A 24,267-nucleotide genomic window follows, 5' to 3' on the forward strand; every position below is an offset into this window, starting at 1 on the left:
AGAGGGCGCGAGAACCATTGAAGATGCACATGTGCGGGAGGGGGCGCGCTGTGAGGCCCTCTCAAGAATGAACTTCCTGGGACGCCTGGGTGGCTCAGTTGGTTAAGCAGCTGCCTTCGGCTCAGGTCATGATCCCAGTGTCCTGGGATCGAGTCCCACATTGGGCTCCTTGTTCTGTGGGGAGCCTACTTCTCCCTCTGCCTCTGCCTGCCACTCTGTCTGCCTGTGCTCTCTCTCTCTCTCTCTCTCTCTTTAAAAAAAAAAAAAAAAAGAAGAATGAGATTTCCTAGAAATATTTCTAGCAAGAAACACATTTATAGGGGCGCCTGGGTGGCTCAGTGGGTTAAGCCGCTGCCTTCGGCTCAGGTCATGATCTCAGGGTCCTGGGATCGAGTCCCGCATCGGGCTCTCTGCTCAGCAGGGAGCCTGCTTCCCTTCCTCTCTCTCTGCCTGCCTCTCCATCTACTTGTGATCTCTCTCTGTCAAATAAATAAATAAAATCTTAAAAAAAAAGAAACACATTTATAATAGCTATTTCTCTGTCATATTCTTTCCCCTCTCCTATTCCTTGCAAGATCTGTCACTTGGCAGCTGCAAAGACCTGCAAAGTCTCAGGGCTTGGGAAACTTCCAGAAAATCAAGGCTGTGGCCCCCTTGTCCATCCACATTTCAACAGCTGGAGAGGATTTAGATGGAATTGAGCAGAGATGGGAAAGGACAGGCCCTGGAGGGAGCACTCATACCCACGGTGGTCTTTGTCCTTCTAGAGCTGTTGGGCAGGTCACTGGGCTCTCAGTAGCTAGGGTTCTCAGAGGATCCAGCTCTCAGAGTCTCTTAGGGCTACCACTGAAGAGAGTGAGCACCCTGTCACCAGGAGTATCCAAGGCACTGGAAAGTGGGCTAAACAATCCCTAAGGACTATTGTGATAGTCCATCTATTAAATGAGCTGACAAACAGACACATGAAAAAGTGCTCAGCATCACCTGACATCAGGGAAATACAAATCGAAACCACAGTGAGATACCACCTCACACCAGTCAGAATGACTAAAATTAACAAGTCAGGAAATGACAGATGCCGGCGAGGATGCGGAGAAAGGGAAATCTTTCTACACTTTTGGTGGGAATGTAGCTGGTGCAGTCACTCTGGAAAACAGCATGGAGGTTCCTCAAAAAGTTGAAAATAGAGTTACCCTATGACCCAGCAATCGCACTACTGGGTATTTACCTTAAAGATACAAATGTAGAGGCGCCTGGGTGGCTCAGTGGGTTAAGCCGCTGCCTTCGGCTCAGGTCATGATCTCAGGGTCCTGGGATCGAGTCCCGCATCGGGCTCTCTGCTCAACAGGGAGCCTGCTTCCCTCTCTCTCTCTCTCTCTCTGCCTGCCTCTGTGTCTACTTGTGATCTCTGTCAAATAAATAAATAAAATCTTTAAAAAAAAAAAGATACAAATGTAGTGATCCAAAAGGGCACGTGCACCCAAATGTTTATAGCAGCAAAGGCAAAGTCCACAATAGCCAAACTATGGAAAGAGCCTAGATGTCCATCAACAGACGAATGGATAAAGAAGATGTGGTGTGTATGTATGTATGTATACACACACACACACACACACACACACACACACACACACACAATGGAGTACTGTGCAGCCATCAAAAAACCGAAATCTTGCCATTTGCAATGATGTGGATGGAACTAGAGGGTATTATGCTAAGTGAAATAAGTCATTCAGAGAAAGACAAATATCATATAATCTCCCTGATATGAGGAATTTGAGAGGCAACATCAGGGGTTGTGTTCGGTAGGGAAGGAAAAAATGAAACAAGATGGGATCGGGGAGGGAGACAAACCATAAGAGACTCTTAATCTCAAGAAACAGACTGAGGGTGGCTGGTTATGGACATTGGGGAGGGTATGTGCTATGGTGAGTGCTGTGAAGTGTGTAAACCTGATGATTCACAGACCAGTACCCCTGGGGCAAATAATAAATTATATGTTAATAAAAAAAGAAAGAAAGAAAGAAAGAAAGAAAGAAAGAAAGAAAGAAAGAAAGAAAGAAAGAAATAAATGAGCTGACGATTGTCAGCCAGCCAGGTATAAGACAGTATTGGCTTCGAGAAGATTTAAATCGTTGAGAAGTCAAACATGGTCATAGGGGATGAACCACATAATTTACATATCCCAAGCTCCAGTGCTATAAAACAAATGGGTGCTTTTGTGGGGGAAAAGACAGAAAAAAAATGTTTTTTTGTTTTGGATCAGGTAACACTTCTGGTGTGGAAGCACGCGTTTGTGCAAGGAAATGGTAGGACTCTGTCCTGCCAGGCTTTAAGCCGCCTATCAACTGACAATGGGGTTTACATTCTTAAATGGCCAGAACAAATAAAAATAAGAATAAGACTTTGTTACACGTGAAAATTAAATCAACCTGAAGTGTCGGTGCGCAGAAATGAAGTGTGGCGGAACACAGCCTGCATGATTTACCTCGGCCGAGTCCGTGCTGAAGGGCAGAGTGGGGCAGCGGCAACACACTGTGGGTGGAAAGCCTAAGACACTGACCTCACTGGCCCTTTGCAGAAAATGCTGGGGAGCCCCGATGGGGCTATTAAAACTGGCAAGGAGGATGATTCATCCAGTTCACCCCTTTCTTTGTCTCATTTGGGGACACTGAGGCCTGCACAGGGAGTGGGCTTGCTCAAGGGCAGGAGCAGGGAAGGACCAGAAAACAGGGTCCTGGGCTCATTGTGGAGTCCTTTGCGCTCTGCATGGCATTTGGACATTTGAGAGTTAAGCCTCTGAGCCCCTTCTTGGCACCCAGGGACGGGTCCAGGATCCTGCATGAAGCACAGGTGGGGGACAGAAAAGTGGGGGCTCTTGACCCCATCCCCACTCAGACCGGCAGAAGGGAGGAGCGCTGGCCTGTAGTCTGGGGACTGGAGGCCTGTCCTGGCCTGGTATCTGAGGTAGGGCAGCTGTGGCCTCTCTGTCCCCTGGAGCTCCATCCCCATCCCCAGTCCTCCAGAGAAGGGATTCTGTGTCAGGGATGAGAGCAGCACGTTCAGTCCCTACTTGAACAGGACAACGTGATCTGGCCTCCCACCTGCCACCTAACAGAAGCTGGAAGAGCCAGCATGCCCCTGTCAACCACCCTCCGGGCTGGGGTTACTTGCCCTCAGCCTGGCCCCCTGGGCAGCCTCTCCACTGGCTGGCTGGAAAGGAGACCCCCGTCCAGACACAAGGACCACGGATGCCTCCAACGGTTCTGCGTCTGTGTATCTGGTACCTGGGGGGCCACTCGTGAGTGTGACCCCTCCCCTTATGATTAGGAGGACAGTTGTGGCTTGGCCCCTTCCTTTTCACTAAAAGAAACTGGGGGAGGGAGGGCGAGGGGAGCAGAAGGTGGGTGAGGTGGAGAAGGAAGAGCTGGAAGTAAAAGAAGGAAGAAAGACGGTGACTGAACGGAAGGAGGGGAGAGAACCAGGAGAGCAAAGAAGGAAGGACAAAGAAAACGAAAGAAAGGAGACCTGGCCGGTGGCACCAGAGGATCTGGCTTCCGTCCCAGGGCCTCTCCTTTTCTGCCACCTCAGGGACCAGTGACCTGGCGCGTGGGTGACCTGACACCTGCCGGGATGAAGCCACAAGGACCCTGCGGCTGGCGGGCACTGACCCTCGCTCTCCCCAAAGGCGGAGCAGCTCTGAGTACAAATGTGGCCCCAGACCCGCACCCCGCAGGAGTCAGGCCCAGTCTCCCTGGGGCCTGGCGCTGAGTCCCCAGTGCGCAGCACCCAGAGCCCGGCGCACATCTCCGAGTTCCCGCAGACGGCCCACATCTGGCCTCGCTGCGGTCGCATGCGGAGGGGCCTCACCGAACGGAGGCCCCAGTGGCCAAGCTTCCAGACCCGGGGTACGGACTTGGGCGCTGATCAAGCGCAGCTGGACTGTGTTCCAAGGTCCCTGCGTGAGCCAACCGCACCAGGGGAGGGATGGGCATGAAGCGGAGGCGGCCTTTGTCTCTGCCTGTCCCGCAGAGTCGCTCTGGGTCTTCTCTGGGTCAGGCTAGTTATTACCTGCTTATAATCTTCTAAAATTCACACTTTTAAAGAAAACCACACGTTTAACAAAAATAACCACAAAACAAAAATAAAGTAACACATTCCAAAGGAGCAAGTTTGTAAAATACCCGAAAAGGGATAATTTGAAGGAAAGAGGGAGGGATGTGTCTTAAGGCACTGTCTCAAAACACGATTCGAGCCCCCAGCTCACAGCGATTTGAAATGATCCAAAACGAAAAGTCCACACTTGACATAGAAATTTTCATGAAAGAAGGTACCACAGAGACCGGCTTCTCCAGGGAGACAGTAACTCGGCGGTCCCTGGGAGATGTGACCTGCGAGCGTGAGCACCCCGAGATTTCCACATTGAAGGCAGGCCAGACTTACGCATCAGGCACGAGCAGAGCTCCGGCCAAAGCCGCACGGTGCATTCCTGTCGCTTCCCACCTGAGATCCAGCAGATGCGGGGGTCCTCACCGCCTGCCCGCCCCAGGCTGGAGGCCATGAGAACTGAAGACTTCCCGGAGGAAAGAGGGGAGAGGAGGAGGACCTGTGTGCGGGGCATCGAAGCTGCGTTGCGCGTGCTCGGGAAGGAGGTTGGTGGGGGGCGCGGAGCTGCAGAGGACCCGTCGGGATTCGGTCTCCCGCTCTGTGGACCCGGAGGAGGTGTGGGACTCCCCTCAGGCAGCTGCTGGGCGATCGCCTCGGAGGTGAGCCAGACAGGTCCAGAAGCAACCTACGCTCCATTCCCGCCAGACGCCGTTTTTGCCTCGTAAGATCCCAACGCGCGACCAGGAGGAGAGAAGCCAGGACACCGGCCGAGGTCGCGTGGGGGTCCGAGGGGAGCTGGTCCCAGGCCCCTCCCGGCGGTGCAGAAACACCGCCAAGGGCCGCCAACCTCGGCCAGGCCTGCGCACTCGAGTCTCAGCTTCCTTCGAGTCTCAGCTTCCCCCAGCACGTAGGATCCCTAAGGCGAACGACTTCAGAATCCCACCGGGAGGCTCCGGGGGAGGAGGAGGCTTGGCTGGCGGAGGGGAAAAGTCTGGAACCTGCGCACCCGGGCAGAGGGGGTTGGTTAGGGAGGGAGGTAACCCCCTTCCCCCGCGTCTCCCCTGCAGCTCGGCTGTGGGGTCCGGAAGGGCAGAGCAGTGGGGAAAAGGGGCCCCAGCCGGCGGCGGGGCGGCGCCGGGATCCCCCTGCCACCCGAAGCCCCTCGCCCCCCGCCTCCGGGAGAGGGTGGCTGGCCTCGGGCGCTGAGGTCACCTTTTCCACTGCGCCCGCCACGAGCGGACGGTTTCCGGGATTTTCGCGGCGGCGGCGGCGGCTGGAGGCCCCAGCCGGGTCCCAGGCGTTGGCCGGGCTGCTGCACCCCTGGGGTGGGGGCTGAGGGACCCGCTATGAACCCTTTGCCGGCCAACAACGCTGCAGTTCCGGAGCAGAGGAGGCCCTGCCGCTGTGTGCGCACATTTTTTCGCCTAAAAGGGGTTATCTGCGGGTCTGCTTTGGGATCGCACCGCGCGGGTAGATCTCGTCTGGCGGTGGGGTGGAGCGGGGGTGTCAGGGGCCTTCCCGCCCCTGGGAGAGTCTGAGGGGGTGACCAGGCTGGCCGGGCTCCCTCAGTACTTTGCGCCAGCCCCAGGCCTCTGATTGCTTCCCGAAGGGCAACCTCCAAAGAGCCCGGGGGCCTCATTACCCGCGAGACGGGAGACCTCACTGGGCCATTGAGAAAGTGCCCTGGCGCGGGTCCAAAGAGCTGGGGGAGGCACTCTGGGCCTTGGCACCTGTGAAATGAGGTGCGGGCTGGGCTGCCCTGCTCTTCCGATTCCCCTAAGTCTAGAGATGAGGTCTCACCCTGAAAATGACCTCCTTTCCCCAAGCCTGACCTAGGAGTCCAACTTGGGGTCAAATGGGTTTGGTGACGGTTGCTCACTACCTAATGTGACCCTGAAGGGGTCTTCATCTAAAGGACCTGAGACACCCCTCCCCCCGCAGAAGAGCAAATGCATGGAGAAGAGACGGTTTGAAGCTGGGCAGAGTCCATCAGGGGCCCAGATAGGAGTGAAGGGATAGAATGGGGATGGCTGGGCCTAACCCTCCAACGAAAGCACCCCCCAAGTTATGCCCTTGGAAAGCCCCCAAAGTGGGGAGAAGCAGGAGGAGGTGTAGCGAGGGAAGGGGAAGAAAGGGTGGGGGGAGATGGCAGAGGCTAGTGGGCCCTACAGAGGTGGCAGGAGCAGAGAGGGGAAGAGTGTGAGGCAGATCTATGCCAGGAGCAACAGCAAAGAGGCAGAGGCCCTAGAGGCCAGTGCGGTCCAGGCTGGGCTGCCCAGCGCTGCGGGAGACACTGGCTTTCCTCCCCAGGACTGGTGGCAGTGCGCACCGCCCCCACCACCACCCTGTCATGCAGCCTCTCACGGGGAGGGAGGCCTGCTCGTGTGGGTCATCCTCCGTGGGTCCCACACTGTCCCCTTCCAAACAGCCGCCGTGTGACTCACAGGACCACCCACACATGGAGCACCTCTCAGACCTGATGATGGCTGTTATGTTCATGAAGGGGCAGTGCCAGCAAAAGGCACTCAGCCACTGTGGCAAGGGGCAGCTGGGACCTCAGAGCCTCTGGTAAGACATTCTCTTTGTCCCTGTGGACAAAGAGTCTTGGCCATCTACTTAACGAAAGGTCCAGGGCTTGGGACTGGCCTCAGGATCTCATTGCCAGCAGCTGGAGCTGGAGAAATTGCATCAGCTTGCAGAGAGAAGGGCCATGGCTATGGTAGGTCCTACTCTGGTATTCCCAGAAGCAAACACAGAGGATGGGCAAAGCTCACATAGTGGGGAATTGGTCCAGGACCTCAGCAGAGGGATGGGAGAGGAGGGCTGGCACTCTCCACAGCCTCCAGAGATACCCATCCACGCCACTGGAAACCCATCCGCCTTGCCCAGACAAACTGTGTACTCCTCCCCAGCAGACCTGTGGGGCACATGGGTGCAGGACCCCTTGTTCAGTCATCAGGGCCTCCCTGGAGCCCCACAGCCGCAGCTCCTCAGGACAGGTCAGGAGGCTGAGGCCCAGAAGGGTCAGTGACTTGCCAGGAGGGGCAGAGCCCAAGAGAGAGAGACTCAGCAGAGAGCTGGGGAGATTGTTCACCCCACAGCTTGGGTTTCTATTTCTGCAGTGACTGAGGGGAGCCAGGGAATGCGGGACCTCCCTCAGTCATGTGTGGGCACTCTAAAGCTTCGAGACCAGTAGGGTGATGCCAGAGTTTGTCCTCAGGCTCCCAGGACAGCCTGTGGCCCTTCACCCAGCTCAGCACTGTGCTCTTACTCTAAAGCTGGGAAACGGTGAAGCTGCAGCATTTCCTTCCTGGGTGTCCGTCTCTTCCTCTAAGTAAGGGGACAGGACCCATTCCACCAGGAGGGGGATCGCCAAGGAAGATGTGTCCCTGCATCACTTGGTCATATAAGCACATCCGGGCTGGACAACCTCTCACCGCAGCTCGAGACAGATAAGGCCGAGTCTGGTAAACTGAGGCGGGAGTGCACAGGTGCGGCCGCTGCTCTGCGAGTTGCACACCTGCCTGCGGCTGCACCCCACCATGGCGGGTGGCTCTGAGCGCGGGCCAGGAGGCTGCGCACGGCTACTTCTTCCCCAGCCATGCTGCGCGGACTTTGTCTCTCCTTTCCCGACCTCTCCAGGGCTCCTTAACCGCTGGCCAGGCCGCTGCCTTCCTAGCGGTCCGGTCCCCGGCCTTTCTTTACTACCCATGCCCGGGCCTGCCTGCCTCTGTGCGCTCCGGCACGTCGCGGCCCGCTGGTTCCCGCGCTTGTGTCGGCCTCTCTGTGCGCACGTCTCGGCGTCCGTGGCACCCTCTCATCGCTGTCTCGCGTCTTGTGTGGCCTCGCTGTTTCGCGCTGGCCCCTCTCTCACCTCTCTCTCTCGAACCCTTCGCTCCCATCTCCGGGGGTCTGGTCTCCCAGCTCTCCCGCTCTCTCCTTCCTGGGCGTGCGCTCCGCTGGGTCCCCTCGGTCTCGTCGGCCCGCCCCTCTCGCGGCCCCCTCCCTCCCGCCTCCTTCCCCTCTCAGGCCTCCCTCGGGCTCGGCCTGGGGGGTGGGGGCGGCGGCGCGGGGCGGGGCGGCCGGGCGGGGCGGGGCGGGGCGGTGACGCGGGGTCCGCCGGGCTAGAGGCGCGGCGGCGCGGGGCGGGGGCGCAGTCCCGGGTCCGACCCGCCGAGCCCCGCGCGCCCCGCCCGCGCCCTGCGCCTCCGCCCGGTCGGCCGGCGGGGGAGGGGGCATGAGCCGGTACCCGCGCGCCCCCCGGAGCTGCGGGCCGGCCTAGAGCCCCGCGCGGGCTCCGTGCCCGAGCCGCCACCGCCACCGAGCCGCGGGCGCCGCGATGCAGAGGCCTGGGGAGCCCCGCGTCGCGCGCTTCGGACTGCCCGAGGGTTGCGCCGACCACCCGCCGCATCGCTACCGCAGCTTCATGATCGAGGAGATCCTCACCGAGCCGCCGGGGCCCAAGGGCGCCGCGCCCGCCGCCGCCGCCGCCGCCGCCGCGGGCGAGCTGCTCAAGTTCGGCGTGCAGGCGCTGCTGGCGGCGCGGCCCTTCCACAGCCACCTGGGTACGTGCGGGGCCGGGTGCTGGGGGGAGCGAGTCGCGCTGCCTCGAGGACGCAGCTCTGGGCGCAGAGGCTCCAAGCGCACGATCCGGCCAGGGAAACGGGGAGCGGGCGCCCGACCGCGCAGTAAGCAGGCCTGGTGCCCGCGCGCGAGCCGGCTCGGGGGTCGGTTCTGTCCTTCGCCGCCGACCTGCGGCCTCCAGTCGGGCCCCGAGCCCGCATCCCTAGCGCGGGAGCAGACTGCTAACGTCACACTGTGGGTCTAAGAGACCTCAGGCCTCGGACTCCCAGGCCTAAGCCGCAGGCGGCTGGTCGTGAGTGGCCGCGGCTGCCCACGGCGGGTAAGCCGGACCTTCGGCGCAGAAGCCCGTGTCTCCAAGGGCTGTTCTGGTAGCTGACGCTAGTCCCGGGGTCTGTGTGGGGGAACCCACGGCCTCTGCCGCAGCGCTGACTCCTGTGGGCCTTGCCTCCGGACGAGAGGCCTGGCTGTGCGCTGCTGCCCGCCTGGCCCTTTCTGTCCAGGTCGGCTGGGCCTCCTTGGATCTTGAGCTGTCTGCTCTGGCTTTTTCTGCCGCCACCGGTTCTCGTCCGTACTTGGCTGATCCTGCCTTTTCCTAACTGTTCTCTTCCTCGGCACCCCTTCTTCTTCTGGCCTTTTCCGGTCTCTCTCCGCCCGTCGGTGGACTTCTCTCGATGGGGTCTGTCTGCCCTCCCTCTCCCACCTTCCCCCAAGGATCGCTCGTCCCCTCCTCACATTTGCCCGCACTTTGCCCGGCCCTGGACGACTCCGGGGGGACGCGCACCCGCCGCAGTAAGACGCCTGCCCGGGAAGGGAGGCCGCCTACGTCCCAGCAGGCGCACCGCCCTGCAAACAGCCTTGCTCTGCACCCAAAACCTAACATCCAGGGCCCCGCCAGCGCGGAGGGCTGCAGGGCCAGTTCGTTCGTTTTAATACAGTTCTGATGCAGCCCCTCCGCCGCTCTTTGCGCTGTTGCTAACAATTCGTTTGAAGCGGGGAAAAACAAAAACAAAAACATCATCATAGGACTCGTGAAAAATGGAAACGTCTTCCCGGGAGGGGTGTAAACAGAGAAAACAGGAAGGACAATTTCCTGATGCGGGGGTGCTTGGAGTTTCCGGGAAGCGCCCACCCCCACCACCCCACGCTAGCGACCCCAGCCTGCCAGCCGCGGGGCTGTGGCGCCCGCACCGAGGAGCAGATGCGCTCACGCAGTTAACATTCTGGTTTCGGACGCAGCCATGCCGACTTGGCCGGGGAAAGGCTCACCTTCCTGACTCGCTGCCATTTCTTCTTGCTTTCCCTTTTCTGTGAAAGACACACTGTGCTTCTTGGAGCCTCGACCTTGTTCACTGAGAATCCGGGAGGCGGCTGGGGCCTGGGGAACAACAGGCAGAGGCCCGGGTGGGGGAGGTCCCCCTCTTAGACCGAGGCGACTGAAGCTGGCTTTGAAGAGGGTCACCCTAGGCAAGCGGCGCAAATCTCGTGCTTTGTGGCCCGGCAGGAAGGTTTCACGCTGGGTGGCACTGGCCAGCTGCGGCGAGCACTCCCGCAGCGCAGCGCACAATGCGGGGTATCTTCAGGAGGAGGAGCACGGCCCAAGTTCACCAGCTCCGCACTCTCTCTCCCTGCAGCCGTGTTGAAGGCGGAGCAGGCGGCTGTGTTTAAGTTCCCGCTGGCGCCGCTGGGCTGCTCCGGGCTAGGCTCCGCGTTACTGGCCGCAGGGCCTGGACTGTCCGGCGCCCCTGGCGCGCCGCACCTGCCTCTTGAGCTGCAGCTCCGCGGAAAGTTGGAGACGCCGGGCAGCGGGGAGCCGGGCGCCAAGGCCAAGAAGGGGCGTCGGAGCCGCACGGTGTTCACTGAGCTGCAGCTGATGGGCCTAGAGAAACGCTTTGAGAAACAGAAGTACCTCTCCACCCCGGACAGGTAGCGGTGGGGCCAGGCTGAGCCCAACGGGTAGTGGGAGGGGTCTGCTTGCTCTGCTGAAGGTGCACCCTGTTCTTTCCAGAATAGATCTCGCTGAATCCCTGGGCCTGAGCCAGTTGCAGGTGAAGACGTGGTACCAAAATCGGAGGATGAAATGGAAGAAAATAGTGAGTGTGCTTGTGATTTTTCGCGCTCCCCCCCGCCACCCCGTCGCTACCAGGCCCCTGTGCCCTCCCGGACCTCCCATCCCCGCCCTCTCCGCGGAGACTTCTACCCAACCCTTCTGGTTCCCTCCATGCCTGGTGCTCGCAGGGACTCTCTCTGCTCTCTCCCTGCCTCTGGGTGCCCTAGTACAGCCCACATTCCTTTGTGCTCCGCTGCACCCTCAGGCCTTCCGGCCGTCTTGAACTCCTAGGCTAGAACCTTCGGTGGCTTTTCCCCAGCAGCGCTCAAATGGCCGCCATTTCCCCGGGCTAGGCGTGGCCTCAGATGGTCTTGTTGTGCCTGGGCAAGGGGCTCGCTGTCCCGCTCCTGGGTCCCAGTTCATGGCCGCGGGGCCGTCCTATACGCAGGTGCTGCAGGGCGGCGGCCTGGAGTCTCCCACCAAGCCCAAGGGGCGGCCCAAGAAGAACTCCATTCCCACGAGCGAGCAGCTCACGGAGCAGGAGCGCGCCAAGGAGGCAGAGAAGCCGGCAGAGGCGCCAGGCGAAACCATCGACAGGAGCCGCGAGGACTGAGAGCGCAAAGCGTCGACCGAGGCTCCTTCCGCCCGCTGGAAGCCGCGAGCCGGCCCTTCTCGGCCACGCCGTTTACTTTATAAACGTTTTATTATTACCTTGAATGCGGACAGTTAGGGGCCAAGCAAGAAAGGACACAGACCCTGCAGCCAAGCCCGGCCCCAGTGTGCTCCCAGCCCTGACCTGGAGACTCGTGTCCCGCGCAGCGGACGAACACCTGGTCCCGGAGCCCCGCGCGCATTCACGCCCCGCTCCTCTCCCGCACCCCCACCCGCCTCCGCCGGCCCTCTGCGTCCTGACGCCGCCGGCACACACTAGCTTCCGCCCGTCGGGGACCCCACCGCCCGGCTCAGGCCACTACCGCCCGACAGGGCGCCCAGAGAGCCCGCGGCTCTACCCTGAGTCCGGGTCCCCCACGTCGCTGGGGCTCCTACCCCTCTCTTGCGAAGACAGTGTGTTTTTTTCCAATAAAATATTTTATGACACAGCGGGGCTTGATGAAGGGGTTTCTGAGTCTGCGGGGCTGGGAGAGGGGGGTCGCGTCAAAGAAAGGGGGACACTCGCACTGGCTTCTGAAACTTCCTCTCCCAGGGCTTCATGGGAACGAACTGTGACCTGCCCCACGGGCTCGGACTGGCAGGGCAGGCGGACCCGTTGCGGCAGGATCTCAAGAATCGCCTGCTCTCCGTGTGAGGAGTCAGGCTGAGCCCCCTCCCCTAACTTCCCAGGCCAGGGCTCCGGCGGTAGCACAGGGCTCGCCCAGAGGGGCTGGAACCCCAGGCCGCCACGGAGCTGGCTCGGGAAGTGTCCCGGGGCTGAGAGCCTCTTACGGTTGTTGATTCGCTCTTTGGGGACTTGAAGAACCGCCTGTGAGGTCCTGGAGATGGTCCTGGCCAGCTCTTCCTAAGGCAGAAGGGAAGCCCGGGGTCCGAGGTCCCCACAGAGGCGCGCCGCCAGCCCCGCCTGCCACCGCGTCTTCAGGTTTTGCGCGGTGCACGCCCAGCGGTGGCGCCTAGCCCGGAGGTCTGGCTGCCGGCAGCTGGGGCACCTGACCCAGGCAGATGACCCAGAGCCTCCCCAGTTCTCGCAGGGCGCCCTTTCCAGGGGTGCAGCTCGATGGCCTGTGCTCGCGGGTGTCCTCTCCTCACGGGAAGGCTTTTGCTGACTTCTGTCCCTCTAGGTTGGACTGGGCAGACCTGTGGTATCCTGTCCTTGCAAATCCTACTAAGACGATCAGGGCATGGGGATGGAGAGATGGCCACTTTGCTGGTTAAGGCTCAGGGAGAGACCCCATCTTGGCCCTGCAGATTCCGAGTGTGACCAGGACATAACCAGGTCCTCCAGGCGCAAATACGGGGGACAGAGGAACAGCATACCCAGATTCAGGTTTGGCATCTTCCAATGTGAAAACGACGGTTATGGCCTCCACCTGTGGTGGCCACGGCTTCCCTCCAAATTGCGGCTTCAGCGTTTCCCCGGGAAAATCAGTGATTGGATGTCTGGTCCCCGAGTACCGCGGTATCGTTGGGTCAAGGCCGGGAGGAGTGAGAGAGTGGGTTCTTTCTGAGGGCTGCAGACAATTCTCTGCATGCCCCAGCCCTGCCAGTCTCAGGGAAACAAGCTCCGGGACTTTTGGCTCCACCTTGCAACAGTTGACAGCCTCCTCGCTGGTCAGCGGCCCGGGAGAAATCCCGCAGCGCCCCGGCGCGGGAGGGATCAGATCTGCAGTGTTGGGCTGCGACCCTGATCCCTCCCAACCCGAGGGTTACCCTCAGGGGGCTACACGTGGCCGTGGCAGTAACCTTCCTGCCCCAGGCCCAGAGCAGCCCAGAGAGGCACAAGGCTGCGTGTCCTTCTCTCCACTTCGAATCGGAGGAGAGGGAAGGTCCCACAAGTTTTGTCCCGGGTGGGCGCTGGGTGCAGATTCCAGCCACAGCCTCTGTCAGCCGCGTGGGGCTGTCCAAGGAAGGAGGCTGCAAGAGAAGAGAAGGGCAGTTCCGACCCAGCCTCGCAGTGGGTTCTGGGGCCGCAGGCTGGACTCACTCTGAGGAAGCGACCTTAGGCAGACTGCCCTGCGGTTCTGCGCGTTTGCCCAAGGCAGCCCCCCTTCACTGGACTGCACCGAAGGGCCCCGAGGGAAGAGGTCGGAGAGGGCGGCATCGTCCAGCGAATTGAGAGCCAGAGCACAGGGGCCCCAATATTCCAGCGACGGCAGCCCCTCCAGACGCAGAGGGGGAGCCTGAGCGGCTCTGCTGTGGAGAGATCACCAGCTCGTCAGAGGGGAAGCTGGGTCCCCAGTGCTGCCGGAGTGGGGGGATTCCCGGCACTGCCTGCTCCGCTGTGCCCCTCCGTGGGCAGGGGAAGGGGCGGCCCACCGGGCAGCTCGGGGTTCCTTGATCAGGAAGCCCAGGAGGGAGCTTAGCGCTTCCCAGAGAAGCCACGACGTGCCCACGGCGCCCCAGACTTGGCTCGCTGCCCGCGGCCGGCAGAGCCAGACTCCAGGAGAAGGGCCGCATCCTTCCCGCGGAGGGCACGCGGCGTGTCGGCGGGATGCCACCCTCGCGGTGGCCCTCCCGGCACTGCAGCACGTGCGCCCCTCACCGCAGGCCAGGCGGCGGCAAGGGCCGGTCTCCACGCCCCCGCCCCGTTCCCCGGCGGCACGAATGTCTTCTCCGCCCCAAGGTCCTGGGAAACAACCCTGGGACTGCGCGGGCAACGGAGGTCGCGGCTGCGCCCGGGGAGCGCAGGGCGGGCGGCCGGGGGAAGGAGCGGCCTCGGGCATCTCGCGAGAGCCGCGGCGCGGGGGTGGGGGCTGCAGGGAGCTCCCGCAGCGTCCGGGACCCTCCGGCGGCAAAGTCTGGGGCCGCCCGAGGGCTGAGCAGCGCCGGGTTAGCCAGGCTGCCGCGTTAGACGACAGCCGCCAAATCTGCGCTTTCCGAGCTTCTAGGGCGGAGGGAGGGGGGTTGGCCGGGTTGGGCAGTAGGGGAGGCTTTGGGGGAGGGTTGGCTGCAGGGCCTAGCCGGGGAGGGGTACTGTGACCACGAGCCTGTGCAAGTCGTTCTCATCGGTAGAAGCGGGAGCCTAGCTCGGCAGGCACACCCGAGCGTTTGGGAAGAGGGTGGTCCGATCCAGGCGGGCCTGAGGTCAGCAGCCCGTCCCCAGGTTCCGTCCAAAGCTGCATCGCCAGGACGTGACAGGTGCAGTCGGGAGGGGAGGGGGTGCTCCACACGCCACACCTCTTTGTAAAATATAAAGTTTACTCTGGCTTAACCCTTTCCCTGTTCCAAGTTCTCTGGTGGGAACTCATAAATAGGAAGAGAAGAAACTCGGACCCCGGATCAAACTAATCAGGTCTGTATGAGGTTTGTACCTCCTGGAGGGAGGGCACTGGCTTCCTGTACCCACGGTGGGGGGGGGGGGTTGGGGGCGGGGTAGGGAGGAGGGAGCCTCACGGCCCTTAGCACTACTGCCACGCCTTCTGGGGACTCCCGCGTGGGATGAGAAACCACGCATCTCCTTCATTGTTGGTCGCCCTGCTGCCTGATTTTCTTTCTACACTCAAGAGCAGCTCCTGCCTCGGAAATGAGGACCACCCACCACCACCAAGGTCCCCTGTCCAGAGAGGGCCCCAGCTAATCCAGGAAGCCTCTGTCCCCAAGGCCTCTCCAGGAGCCAGAGCCAGGCTGAGGAGGACCACAACTGCCTCACTGGCCTGTCCAGTTCAGCCAAGCCTGGTCTTGGAGCTGAAGGAAATGTCTCAAATACTACCTTCCCAGTTTAGGGAGTGGGGGAGCCTTACTCCTTCAGTGAGTGGGGCAGAAAGGTGACCAAAGAGACAGGGCCATCTGTGCAGTCAGCCTGGCTCTGGGCCAGCCTCCTTGCTGGCCCAGTCCCTGGGCCCTAGACACACAAAATGTAGTGAAAGGCAGGTCCTCCTCCTGTCTGTAGTAAGGCCCAGTGGGTCACCTCATGCCCTAGCTCTGCAGGGTCCTCTCCCTTGTATGACTTAAAAAGCCCCCCTCCTAATTCTTATACAATATTACTGAACCTCATCAAGTTTAAGACCTCTTCCCTTTTCTGAAATCTGAGTTCATACAACAGTTTGGGGGGAGGTGTCCAGGGCACTGGGGTCCTTATGTCTGCAAGATGTGACTGTCCCCGCAGCAGGTGCACTGACCCCCTCCCCCCATGGAGAAAGCCAGGAAGCCTGCTGGAGGGGAGACCTTACTTGAGATGCAGGGAGACATGGGGTGGGTGGTAGGTGGGGGGAGCTGATCATCCTCCAGGCAGAGGCCAAGGGGCTCAGGATTTTGGCTGTGGGATGGCTCAGATTCTGAGGCAGCTCTGACCTCAGAGGAGTTTTACGAACACCTCAAGCCATTGATTTCCCTAATAGTTTCCTTTTTTTGGTAAACTCACTGCAGATCTGTGGGGGGAAAGGGGGGGCAGCAGCAGAATCAATATGTGAGTAGGTCCAAAAGAGGTCTTTGAGTAAGTATAACATAAAAATTCTGGCGACATGAAAGCATTGGGTCATGACTATTGGCAGTGTCTTCACACGTTTTCTTTCTTAGTGCTTCTGGAAATATCAGTGTCTGACTTCGGTGGCATCATGGATCCTGATACTAACCAAGTACTTCCCTGGGCCACTGGTTCATTGAAGAAAGCAGTGACTGAGGGTGGCCGGCAGTTCCCAGCACTGTGACACAGGCCCTTCCCCTATGCTGATCCAGTGACGGCCCAGTAAGGTACGTACCTTACTCCTGTCTCATAGATGAAGATAAGGCTCAGAGATGTTAGGCAGCTTGCCCAGGGACACACAGCTATTAGCAGCAGAATTTGGATCTGACTTCACCTGTATGGGTCTCCACTGCCCCTTACCTAGCAGCCTTGAGGTTCAGCTTGGGGTGTCCCAGATGCCGTAAGGTCCCCAACAGCCTCTGCCTACCGAGAATGAGTATGTCCACTTGTTCACTAAGTATTTATTAAATGCCTGTTGTGTGTGTGTGTGTGTGTGTGTGTGTGTGTGCCAGGCACTGTGCTAGGCGTGGGGCATACAGCCTCTGAACCACGGAGCTCATGTTGGAGGTGAGGGCACTTGGATAGGTCCCAAAGGAACCACAATTAACCCTACAAGATGATTTCAGAGAGTCACACATGTCTTACAGGAAATAAAGCATGTGATAGACAATGAGTAGGAGGGTGGCTTTACTCAGCGTCATCAGTGAGGATCCCTGTCAGTAGCTGATCCTGCTGTTGAGACCTGAAGGAATGAATGCCAGATAGCTAACTTAGCAAGTGCAAAGGCCCTGAGGCAGTTAGGAGTTTGGCCTTAAAGGCTGGTGGGGCGTGGGGCTGGGTCAGAGGGGAGGAAACAAGTGTGGAGAGGTGGTCAAGGGTAGTGGGTGAGGGGGCGAGGCGGTGGGCCCAGGCACTAGCTACCCGGAAGGTAGCACCCCTGGCTCCCCCTCTATCCCACCCCACTGACCCCCACCCCCACCCCCGCTGCCCTGCAGCCCTAGGAGCCCTGGGGCCGGCGCCTCCACCCTCCCGAACGGCGCTCGGCCACCAGAGCCCCGCGGCAGCTCCGCCTCCACCAGGCAATTTGCTTTTTTTTTTTTTTTTTTCATAAGGATGCAATTTTCTGCGTGCTTTAAGGACATTAGAAGGGCGTTTGACTGACGCGCCATGCGAAACGCATTAGCGGGGTCTCGGCGCTGTGCACAGGAGGCGGCGCGGCGAAGGGAAGGGGCAGGTGGAGGCGGGGGCGGGCCCTGGGGACCGCGGGGGGCGGGGGCACGGCGGCGCAAGGGGAGCGGAGAGACAGGGGAGAGGGACGTGCAGAGACCGAAGATGCAGAAACGGACCAACACATATGGATGCGTGTCGGAGGGAGACTGGGAGAGGGCGGGTGGGGGTGGGCGCCCTGAGCACCGACAGCGGCGGACCGCACAGCGGCGGCCGGAAGACGGGCGCGGGAGGCGGAGGAAGGGGAGACAGGAACGGGGAAGGGAAGGAGGGAATGGGGATCCCAGCCACAGGCTCTTCCAGGTCCCCGTCCCCAGACCGACAGGTGATCGTGTGCACGAAAGGGAGGGTGGTGTGGCCTGGTAGATGGAGGCGAAAACGGAAAGCACCCCAGTTCCCTTGGCCGGCAGCTTACTTGCGGTATTTCAGTTCCTCAAGGGCGCCAGCTCCCTCCTTCCCGGGGCCCTGTCTTTCCCAGTGCGCAGCCCCAGCTGCCTTGACGGCTGTCTTTCCTCTCTGCTTAGCTGCCCTGTGCATTTGCCTGGGGTCTGGGCTGGGACATGGGCTGCTCCCTATCCCTGGCGTCCTCCTGCGGGAGGAGAGACCCTGGGTCTGGCCGCGGACAGGCAGACCTGGATTCAGACCTCCGGGCTTTTGCTGGACCTCGCACCCACTACAGGTACTTGGGAAAACTCCCAGTGCCGGGAAGACACCTGGCTGGGATCTCTCCCCTTGCCAGGGTCTCCGAAGTGTCCTTCCTTCCTGTCTGAACAGGGGTGGGTGGGACTCAGGCTTCTTCTGGGGTGCTGCCTGGGAGGTGTGGGAGTTCAGTGTGACCTCTCCCCCTAGCCTTGGAGCCCAGCTGGAACCTCAGGCCCTTCCAGGCTTATAACTGGGCCACACACCGCCCCACCCTTCTCAGGGCAACCACCTGGTGCACCGCCTGGGTTCCTGCCTGCAGAATAGCCTTGAAACCCTCAGAAACATGCCACGAATTGCATGTCACAGGTGAGGAACCGGAAGCTCAGAAAAGGGGGACTTGCCTTCAGGTCCAGGGGCAGAGCTCCTCCTGCTCCAGCTCTGTGTCTGGAAACAATGGAGGCAGCTGGCTCAGTGGTTAAGGGCGTGGTTTGTAAGCTAAGTAGCCTGACTTCACCACTCATGGGCAGTGTGACCCATTCTCCCCATTCCTCAGTTTCTCTCTCCTTAAAATAATGACCAATAATAAAACCCCACATCCTTGAGCGGCCTGATGGCTGCAGCCAGTGGAACTTCCTCACAAGGGAGTTCTGGAACACCATGAGGGTCGGTGTGGTGTCTTGGTGTGGTGTCTTGGGGCTGTGGGAGCTACTGGGGCCCCTCAGGGAAGCAGCCCCCTGCTCTGCCCCACCCCCACACGTCATCATGGCACTTACCCAAGTGTAGGGGAATTTCTGAGAGGTCATCCCTGGATGGATTTCTGGCCGTCTCTCCTCAGGCATGCCTGCCCTGTCCGTCCTCTCACCCCTGTGCCCCTCTTCCTGGGACAGTGCCTGGGACATGCTGAATGCCCCAGAAATACCTGTGGGTCACAGGAGTAGATGTAGATGCCACTTAGAAGTTGGGAGACCCTCGGCCAAACCCCAGCGTGTGCTGAGGAGGGACATGAAGGTCTCACATGACAAAAGTTTGCCTGGCCTTTGCTCCCACAGGCTCTAGAATGCAATGCCCCTTCCTCCCAGGGCCTGGTGGTAGCAGACCCCTGGCAGCCTGGGTTTGGCCCTGGGGGGCTCCACTCACGGTGGGGGTGGGGGGGAGACTGCTGTGCCTACTCTTCGTCAACCCCCATACCCCCATCCAGGCCAGTCCACTCCTGCACCCTCTTCTCTGAACACACACTCTGCCTGGCTGGTTCCTGTCCCACCTGCTGGGGTGCACCCTGTCCAGGCCCCCACACTTCAGCTCCTCCTTGGCTGGCCAGCCACAGAGACACAGATCCTTTCCAGAGAAAGCTTCTCCATAGACCTCCCTGACTTCATCCCTGTGGGCTTTGGGCCCTGGACTGTGCTCCCACAGCCCCCAGGCTTGCCCAGAACCTGGACACGATTTCACGTCCCTTCCAGGTTGTGGGCATACACTGGCAGGGCTGCAGTGGAGGAATGAGTGAATGAATGAATGAATGACCTCTGCAAGTGCAGGCTTTGGGCTGGCCAAGGGCTTCTGCTCTCACCAGCCCCTCCCATGCAGGAACTCACACCCAGGCTTCCAGGGAGCAAGTGAGCACACGTCCCCAGCAGGACAGCTGGGACTGGAGGGGGAGCATGGACCCCCAGTTACCCACCGTGGAAGTTGCTGGGAATCACACCCTTTGTCTTCTGTGTGGCATGCTGCCCTCTGTACATAAAAGCCGCTCCCCTGGCAACTCTGGTGAGTGGGGATCGGGTAGGATTGTATTTGAGCAATGAGGTTGAGGACTGTTGGAGATCAAAGGTGCTTTGTCTGGTGAGAACTGTCAGATATCAAAGGACCCTTCCCAGCTCAGAGCTTCTGGAACCCTTGATGCGGTCCACCTACCTTCAAGCACTGCAGGCTCTGCGTCGGCCATCAGCAGCCCCCTGGTGTGTGACAGGGAGCGGGAAGGAGGCAGAGGGTGGAGAAGGGAAAGGAGGACCCCCAGGAGGGCCCCAGGGTCCTGGGCCATGTGATGCCAACAGCGGCCATTCAGAGACTTCTGAACACTGGCCTGCCCATCCTGCTTATCCAGGAGACCGGAGCGGTAAACAGTGTTGTGAGAAACAAATTGAGAGGAGCCCTGTGAAGAAGGGGCATTGTGTCTCTCTTTAGCCAGGGTCCTGTGGGGTGGGCGGCAACCCCGCTGCTTGATGGTGTGCCAGCCGGGGGTGGTGGGGGTGGAGGGAGGTGACGAGGCCACACCAGAGGGGTCTATGGGAGCAACCCCAGCCTGCACACTCTGAGCACGCCCCATGCATGCACGCCCACCCTCTCTGCCTCCTGGGATTTGGCAACAAAAACATATTCATGCCTGTTTGCACACCCATGTTCATAGTAGCATTATTCCCAACAGCCGAAAGGTGGAAACCACCCAAGTATCCATCAGTGGAGGAGTGGAGAAGGAGAGTGTGGTATATCCACACCATGGAAAAATATTCAGCCTTAAAAATAAGGAGATCCTGACACCTGCCACAGCTCAGGTGAACCTGGAGGGCACTGTGCTGAGCCTAATAAGCCAGTCACAGAAAGACTCAAAGACGCATCCCCAAGGATGGCTCTCCTGTGAGTGACCTACAGTGGTCAAATTCACAGAGACTGGGAGGGGGGTCGGGGAAGGGATGGGGGAGGGGTGGGAAGCGGTGGCTCACACGTGCAGTTTAGTTCTGGACAGAATGCTAGTGACAAGCGCACAACCACTGACCTGTACGCTTAGAAACTGATGGAGGGGCGCATGACGGTCGCAGTCAGCGGAGCATCGGAGTCTTGATTTTGACTCAGGTCATGATCTCAGGGTTGGGGGATCGAGCCCTGCATCGTGCTCCATGTTCAGCGCAGTCTGCTTGAGATTCTCTCTCCCTGTCCAATAAGTAAGTAGTCTTAAAAAAAAAAGAAAAGAAATGGTTGATGGTAAATTTTCTGTTGTGTGTATTTTAGCACGATCAAACAAAATCTTCAGAAAAATACAAATGTGATAGCTCTTTGCACCGAATATTCCGAGATACTACAAATCCGGTCGTGGCGAGCATGCCTGTGCCCCACTCTGAGCTCCGTATATCACTTGCATTATACGGATCCAGGGGTCCTTCTAGAAATGGCTGGCCTGTGTCTGGGGTGAGAAATGGGCAAGATGCCCTGAGCTTCTTGTCATAAGCAACAGGAAGGAAGTGGTGGGACTACTGGGCCACAGGAAGAGGACCAAGGGGGCTAAGGAGGAGAGATCCTGCTGGGCCAATGGGATACTTTTGCAACAATGGTTTGAAACACATCAAATATTTGAAAACTCAAGACTTTATAATGATACTACGGAAAACCAATTAGTTGCTTTTGGAGGGAGCTAGGTGTTATGGACTGCAAATGTTTGTGTCCCTCTCAAACCCACATGAGGAAACGCTAACCCCCAAAGTGATGGGTTGGGCCCTGGGCAGGAGCAGGGCCATCCTGGGGCTCTGTTCTGCTGCTAGGGATGCCGGTGAGGGAGTGAGCTCCTTGTCACTGGTGGTGTGAGATGCGAGAGGAGCCGTCAGAGGATCACTGTGCTGGGGATCGCCTCTGGAGTCTTCTCTGGCTACTACCGTCAGGCTTCTTCTCTCCAATCTATAAACAAGGAAAGTGAGGAGCCAATGGAATGCAAAGCAGCCTTTCTTCCCTCTGCCACAGCCGCCACAGGGGCTACCAGCTCTGCCTGTGGTGCCTGCGGAGGGGTGTGAAGTGCGGAAAGTGGGCCAGACTCCGGCTCCCACACTGATGCTGCCCTTTGCTGTCCAGGTGGGAGCTGCGACTCGGTGCACCCACCAAGGGAACGCCGGCCTGTATGGGGGACACGATAGTGTCCCCCACACGTCTGTGCCCCTTCCCTGCCAGGGAAATGTCTGCAGGGCAAGCCCCTGTTCCCTGCCATCTTCACCACAAAGTGCTGTTTGTGAGTTTTTAAAAAACACACTCTCTCTGAGTGACTCATGCATTTAAAATTATTTTAATATATTTTACACACTTGTGTATAAATGGGGCCGTGTGTTTCTCTTTATTAAAGGCGTCTTATTTAGCTGGTCATAATATGATCAGGAGGCTCTCTGCCTCAGCCGGGGTATTTATAGGGACCCAGAGTGGCAAACAGCAAGCAGAGCCGCTCCACTGCGTGGGATCTGGGCAGTGTCCGCGCCCTGTGTGTCCCTGTCGGGTGCCGCAGACCCAGGACCGGGACCTTGGGACCTGCTCCAAGGGCTGGCTGGGTCAGGTAAGAAGGGTCAGGTCCTAGGCTAGACATCGGGGTGCACAGGCAGCCAGGGACCTGTCCTTGTGGGGCCAGCTTGCTGCATTTTCGAGAACCTGCCAAGGGATAGCTCGCCGGGGTGCCAAGGGGCGTGTGAGCCAGTCCTGCCTCCCTCAGCTCCCGCCCTCTGTCTTTACTGCTCCCCCGAGGCCCCTGGCCCCTCAGGGTCCTGCTCTGTGGCTGCAGCCATGGCTCGTTGGGATTAATTCCCACTAGTGCCTTCTGCCATGGTGACGGCTGCTTGGGCATCCCCTTCGGTGGCATGCTTATTCAGGACTTCTGTTCCATTTCCTATAGGGACGGCGCTAAAACGAGGCTGTCAGAGTAGCTCTGATCCACTAGGACCCACATCCCTGTGAAGACGAGATGAGGACATGGACATGCACAGAGCCACGACCACGTGAGGACATGGGGAAGTCGGCCTTTGCCCGCCCGCAGAGAGGCCCCGGGGAACCCGGCCTGCCAGCGCTGGACCTCGCACTGCCTGCTTCCGGGCGGAGAGGATAAAACACCCCGTCTGCCTCGTTCTGGCCGCCCCAGCAGACTGACGCGTCCCCCAGAGGCTTTCCTGTTTGTATAGTGTGTGGTGGTTCGTGGTTCGAACTGGAGGACTCTCCGGGCGCTTTCACAAGCACATCACACGTTGAGAGCCTCAGATCCCAGAGCCAGCGCTCCTGCGGCGCTCCCTCGCGCCCCAGGCAGCCCGAGCCCTCCTCCTCTCAGAAGTTCCCACAGGAACTTCCTGGGGTCTCAGGGACACCGTGGCCAGGGTGACCAGGGCCCTGGTCATTCCCCTCGGGCTCAATGCCTGCGCGCTGCCAGGGGCCAGGCTCTGCAGGCCACACAGAGGAGAGTGTGGGGCAGCGGGCAAGACACTCACTTCCTCCTCCACTCAGTCATACATTCACTCACTCATTCGTTCACTCACTCACTCATTCAACTCATTCATTCATGCGCTCACCCACTCATTCTTCATTCACTCACTCATACCTTCACTCACTCACTCATTCATTCACTTATTCAATTCACTCATTCATTCATGCACTCACTCACTCACTTGTTCACTCACTCACTCATACCTTCACCCACTCACTCATACCTTCACTCACTCATTCATTCACTTATTCAATTCACTCATTCATTCATGCACTCACCCACTCACTTGTTCACTCACTCACTCATACCTTCACTCACTCACTCACTCATACATTCCCTCACAAACATACATTCACTGACTCACTTGTTCATTCTCTCATACTTTCATTCATTAACTCACTCACTTGTTCACTCATACATTCACTCACACACATACATTCACACACATACATTCACTCACTCACTCATTCACTCACTCATTCATTCGTTCCTTCACTCTCTCACTCACTCTTTGAGCAAAGGGCAGTCCCTACCTGGCATGGTGCCTTCAGTACTAAAGACTAGACAGAGAGTGGGTAGCCCGGCTGACTCTCCATCCCTCTGAACCCTTTGCTGGATCAGCTGGAGCCTCCTGCCACAACCTGGGGCACCCCACCAACGTTGACAAGCCACCAGTGTTGGGGAGCCTGACTCCTTCACAGACATGGCAGTGATAAGGAGCCGTCATGGTGCGGAGCCACTAAGCTTTGCAGGTTTCTGATGTGGCAGTCGCTGATGGGTGCACTGCCATTCAGGGCCCCTGCTCCCCACCCCATCTCTCAGGGGAGACCCTGGCTCTCTGCTGAGGAAGAACACCGAGATCCTCAGCCTTCCTGGCGTCCTCCAGAGCCACCCTCTGTCCTGAGCTCTGGGCTCCCTCACCTTCCTGGGGGAACCACAACAAAGCACCACCACTGGGCGGCTTCAGTCACAGAAATCCGTTGTCTCTCTGTCAGAGGCCAGAAGCCCAAGATCCAGGTGTGGGTGGGCTGGCTTCTCCTGAGGGCTCTGAGGGAGAGTGTGTTCCAGGCCTGCACCTAAGCTTCTGGAAGTTTCCTGGCTCCCCGAGGCTGGTAGGAGCATCCCCCAGGCTCTGCCTCCACCTGCAAAAGGCGTTCTGCCCAAGCAGGTCTGTGCCCACATGTCCCCTTTCTGTGAGGACGCCAGTCGTGCTGGATTGGGGCTCCTCTGACCCCAGTCATCCACGATGACCCTAGTTCCGAATAAGGTCACATTCTGCTGTCAGGACTTGCACATCTGAGTCTGGGGGGC

The 24,267-nt window shown here is 59.2% G+C and overlaps 2 protein-coding genes across 2 annotated transcripts in view; one reads left to right on the forward strand and one right to left on the reverse strand.

Annotated features, from left to right (window-relative positions):
• PTPDC1 (protein tyrosine phosphatase domain containing 1) overlaps nucleotides 1-24,267 on the reverse strand; it is a 643,782-nt gene that overhangs the window by 83,141 nt on the left and 536,374 nt on the right. The gene's annotated exons all lie outside the window — the stretch shown is intronic.
• On the forward strand, nucleotides 8,337-11,832 carry BARX1 (BARX homeobox 1). The gene is made up of 4 exons (XM_047700760.1): nucleotides 8,337-8,672; nucleotides 10,323-10,614; nucleotides 10,697-10,781; nucleotides 11,187-11,832. The coding sequence occupies exons 1-4, from the start codon at nucleotides 8,447-8,449 to the stop codon at nucleotides 11,349-11,351; spliced, it is 768 nt and encodes a 255-aa protein (XP_047556716.1). The 5' UTR covers nucleotides 8,337-8,446; the 3' UTR covers nucleotides 11,352-11,832.

The sequence above is a fragment of the Lutra lutra genome, chromosome 13, assembly GCF_902655055.1.
Source record: "Lutra lutra chromosome 13, mLutLut1.2, whole genome shotgun sequence".
In the NCBI taxonomy this organism is placed as follows: Eukaryota; Metazoa; Chordata; class Mammalia; order Carnivora; family Mustelidae; genus Lutra; species Lutra lutra.

What these genes read in the sequence shown, in the direction of transcription:
- BARX1 (XM_047700760.1), top strand. Translation starts at nt 8,447, where the DNA reads ATGCAGAGGCCTGGGGAGCCCCGCGTCGCGCGCTTCGGACTGCCCGAG. An exon ending in GCCCTTCCACAGCCACCTGG is followed by an intron (nt 8,673 to 10,322) that starts GTACGTGCGGGG and finishes CTCTCCCTGCAG; the next exon opens with CCGTGTTGAAGGCGGAGCAG. An exon ending in GGATGAAATGGAAGAAAATA is followed by an intron (nt 10,782 to 11,186) that starts GTGAGTGTGCTT and finishes TCCTATACGCAG; the next exon opens with GTGCTGCAGGGCGGCGGCCT.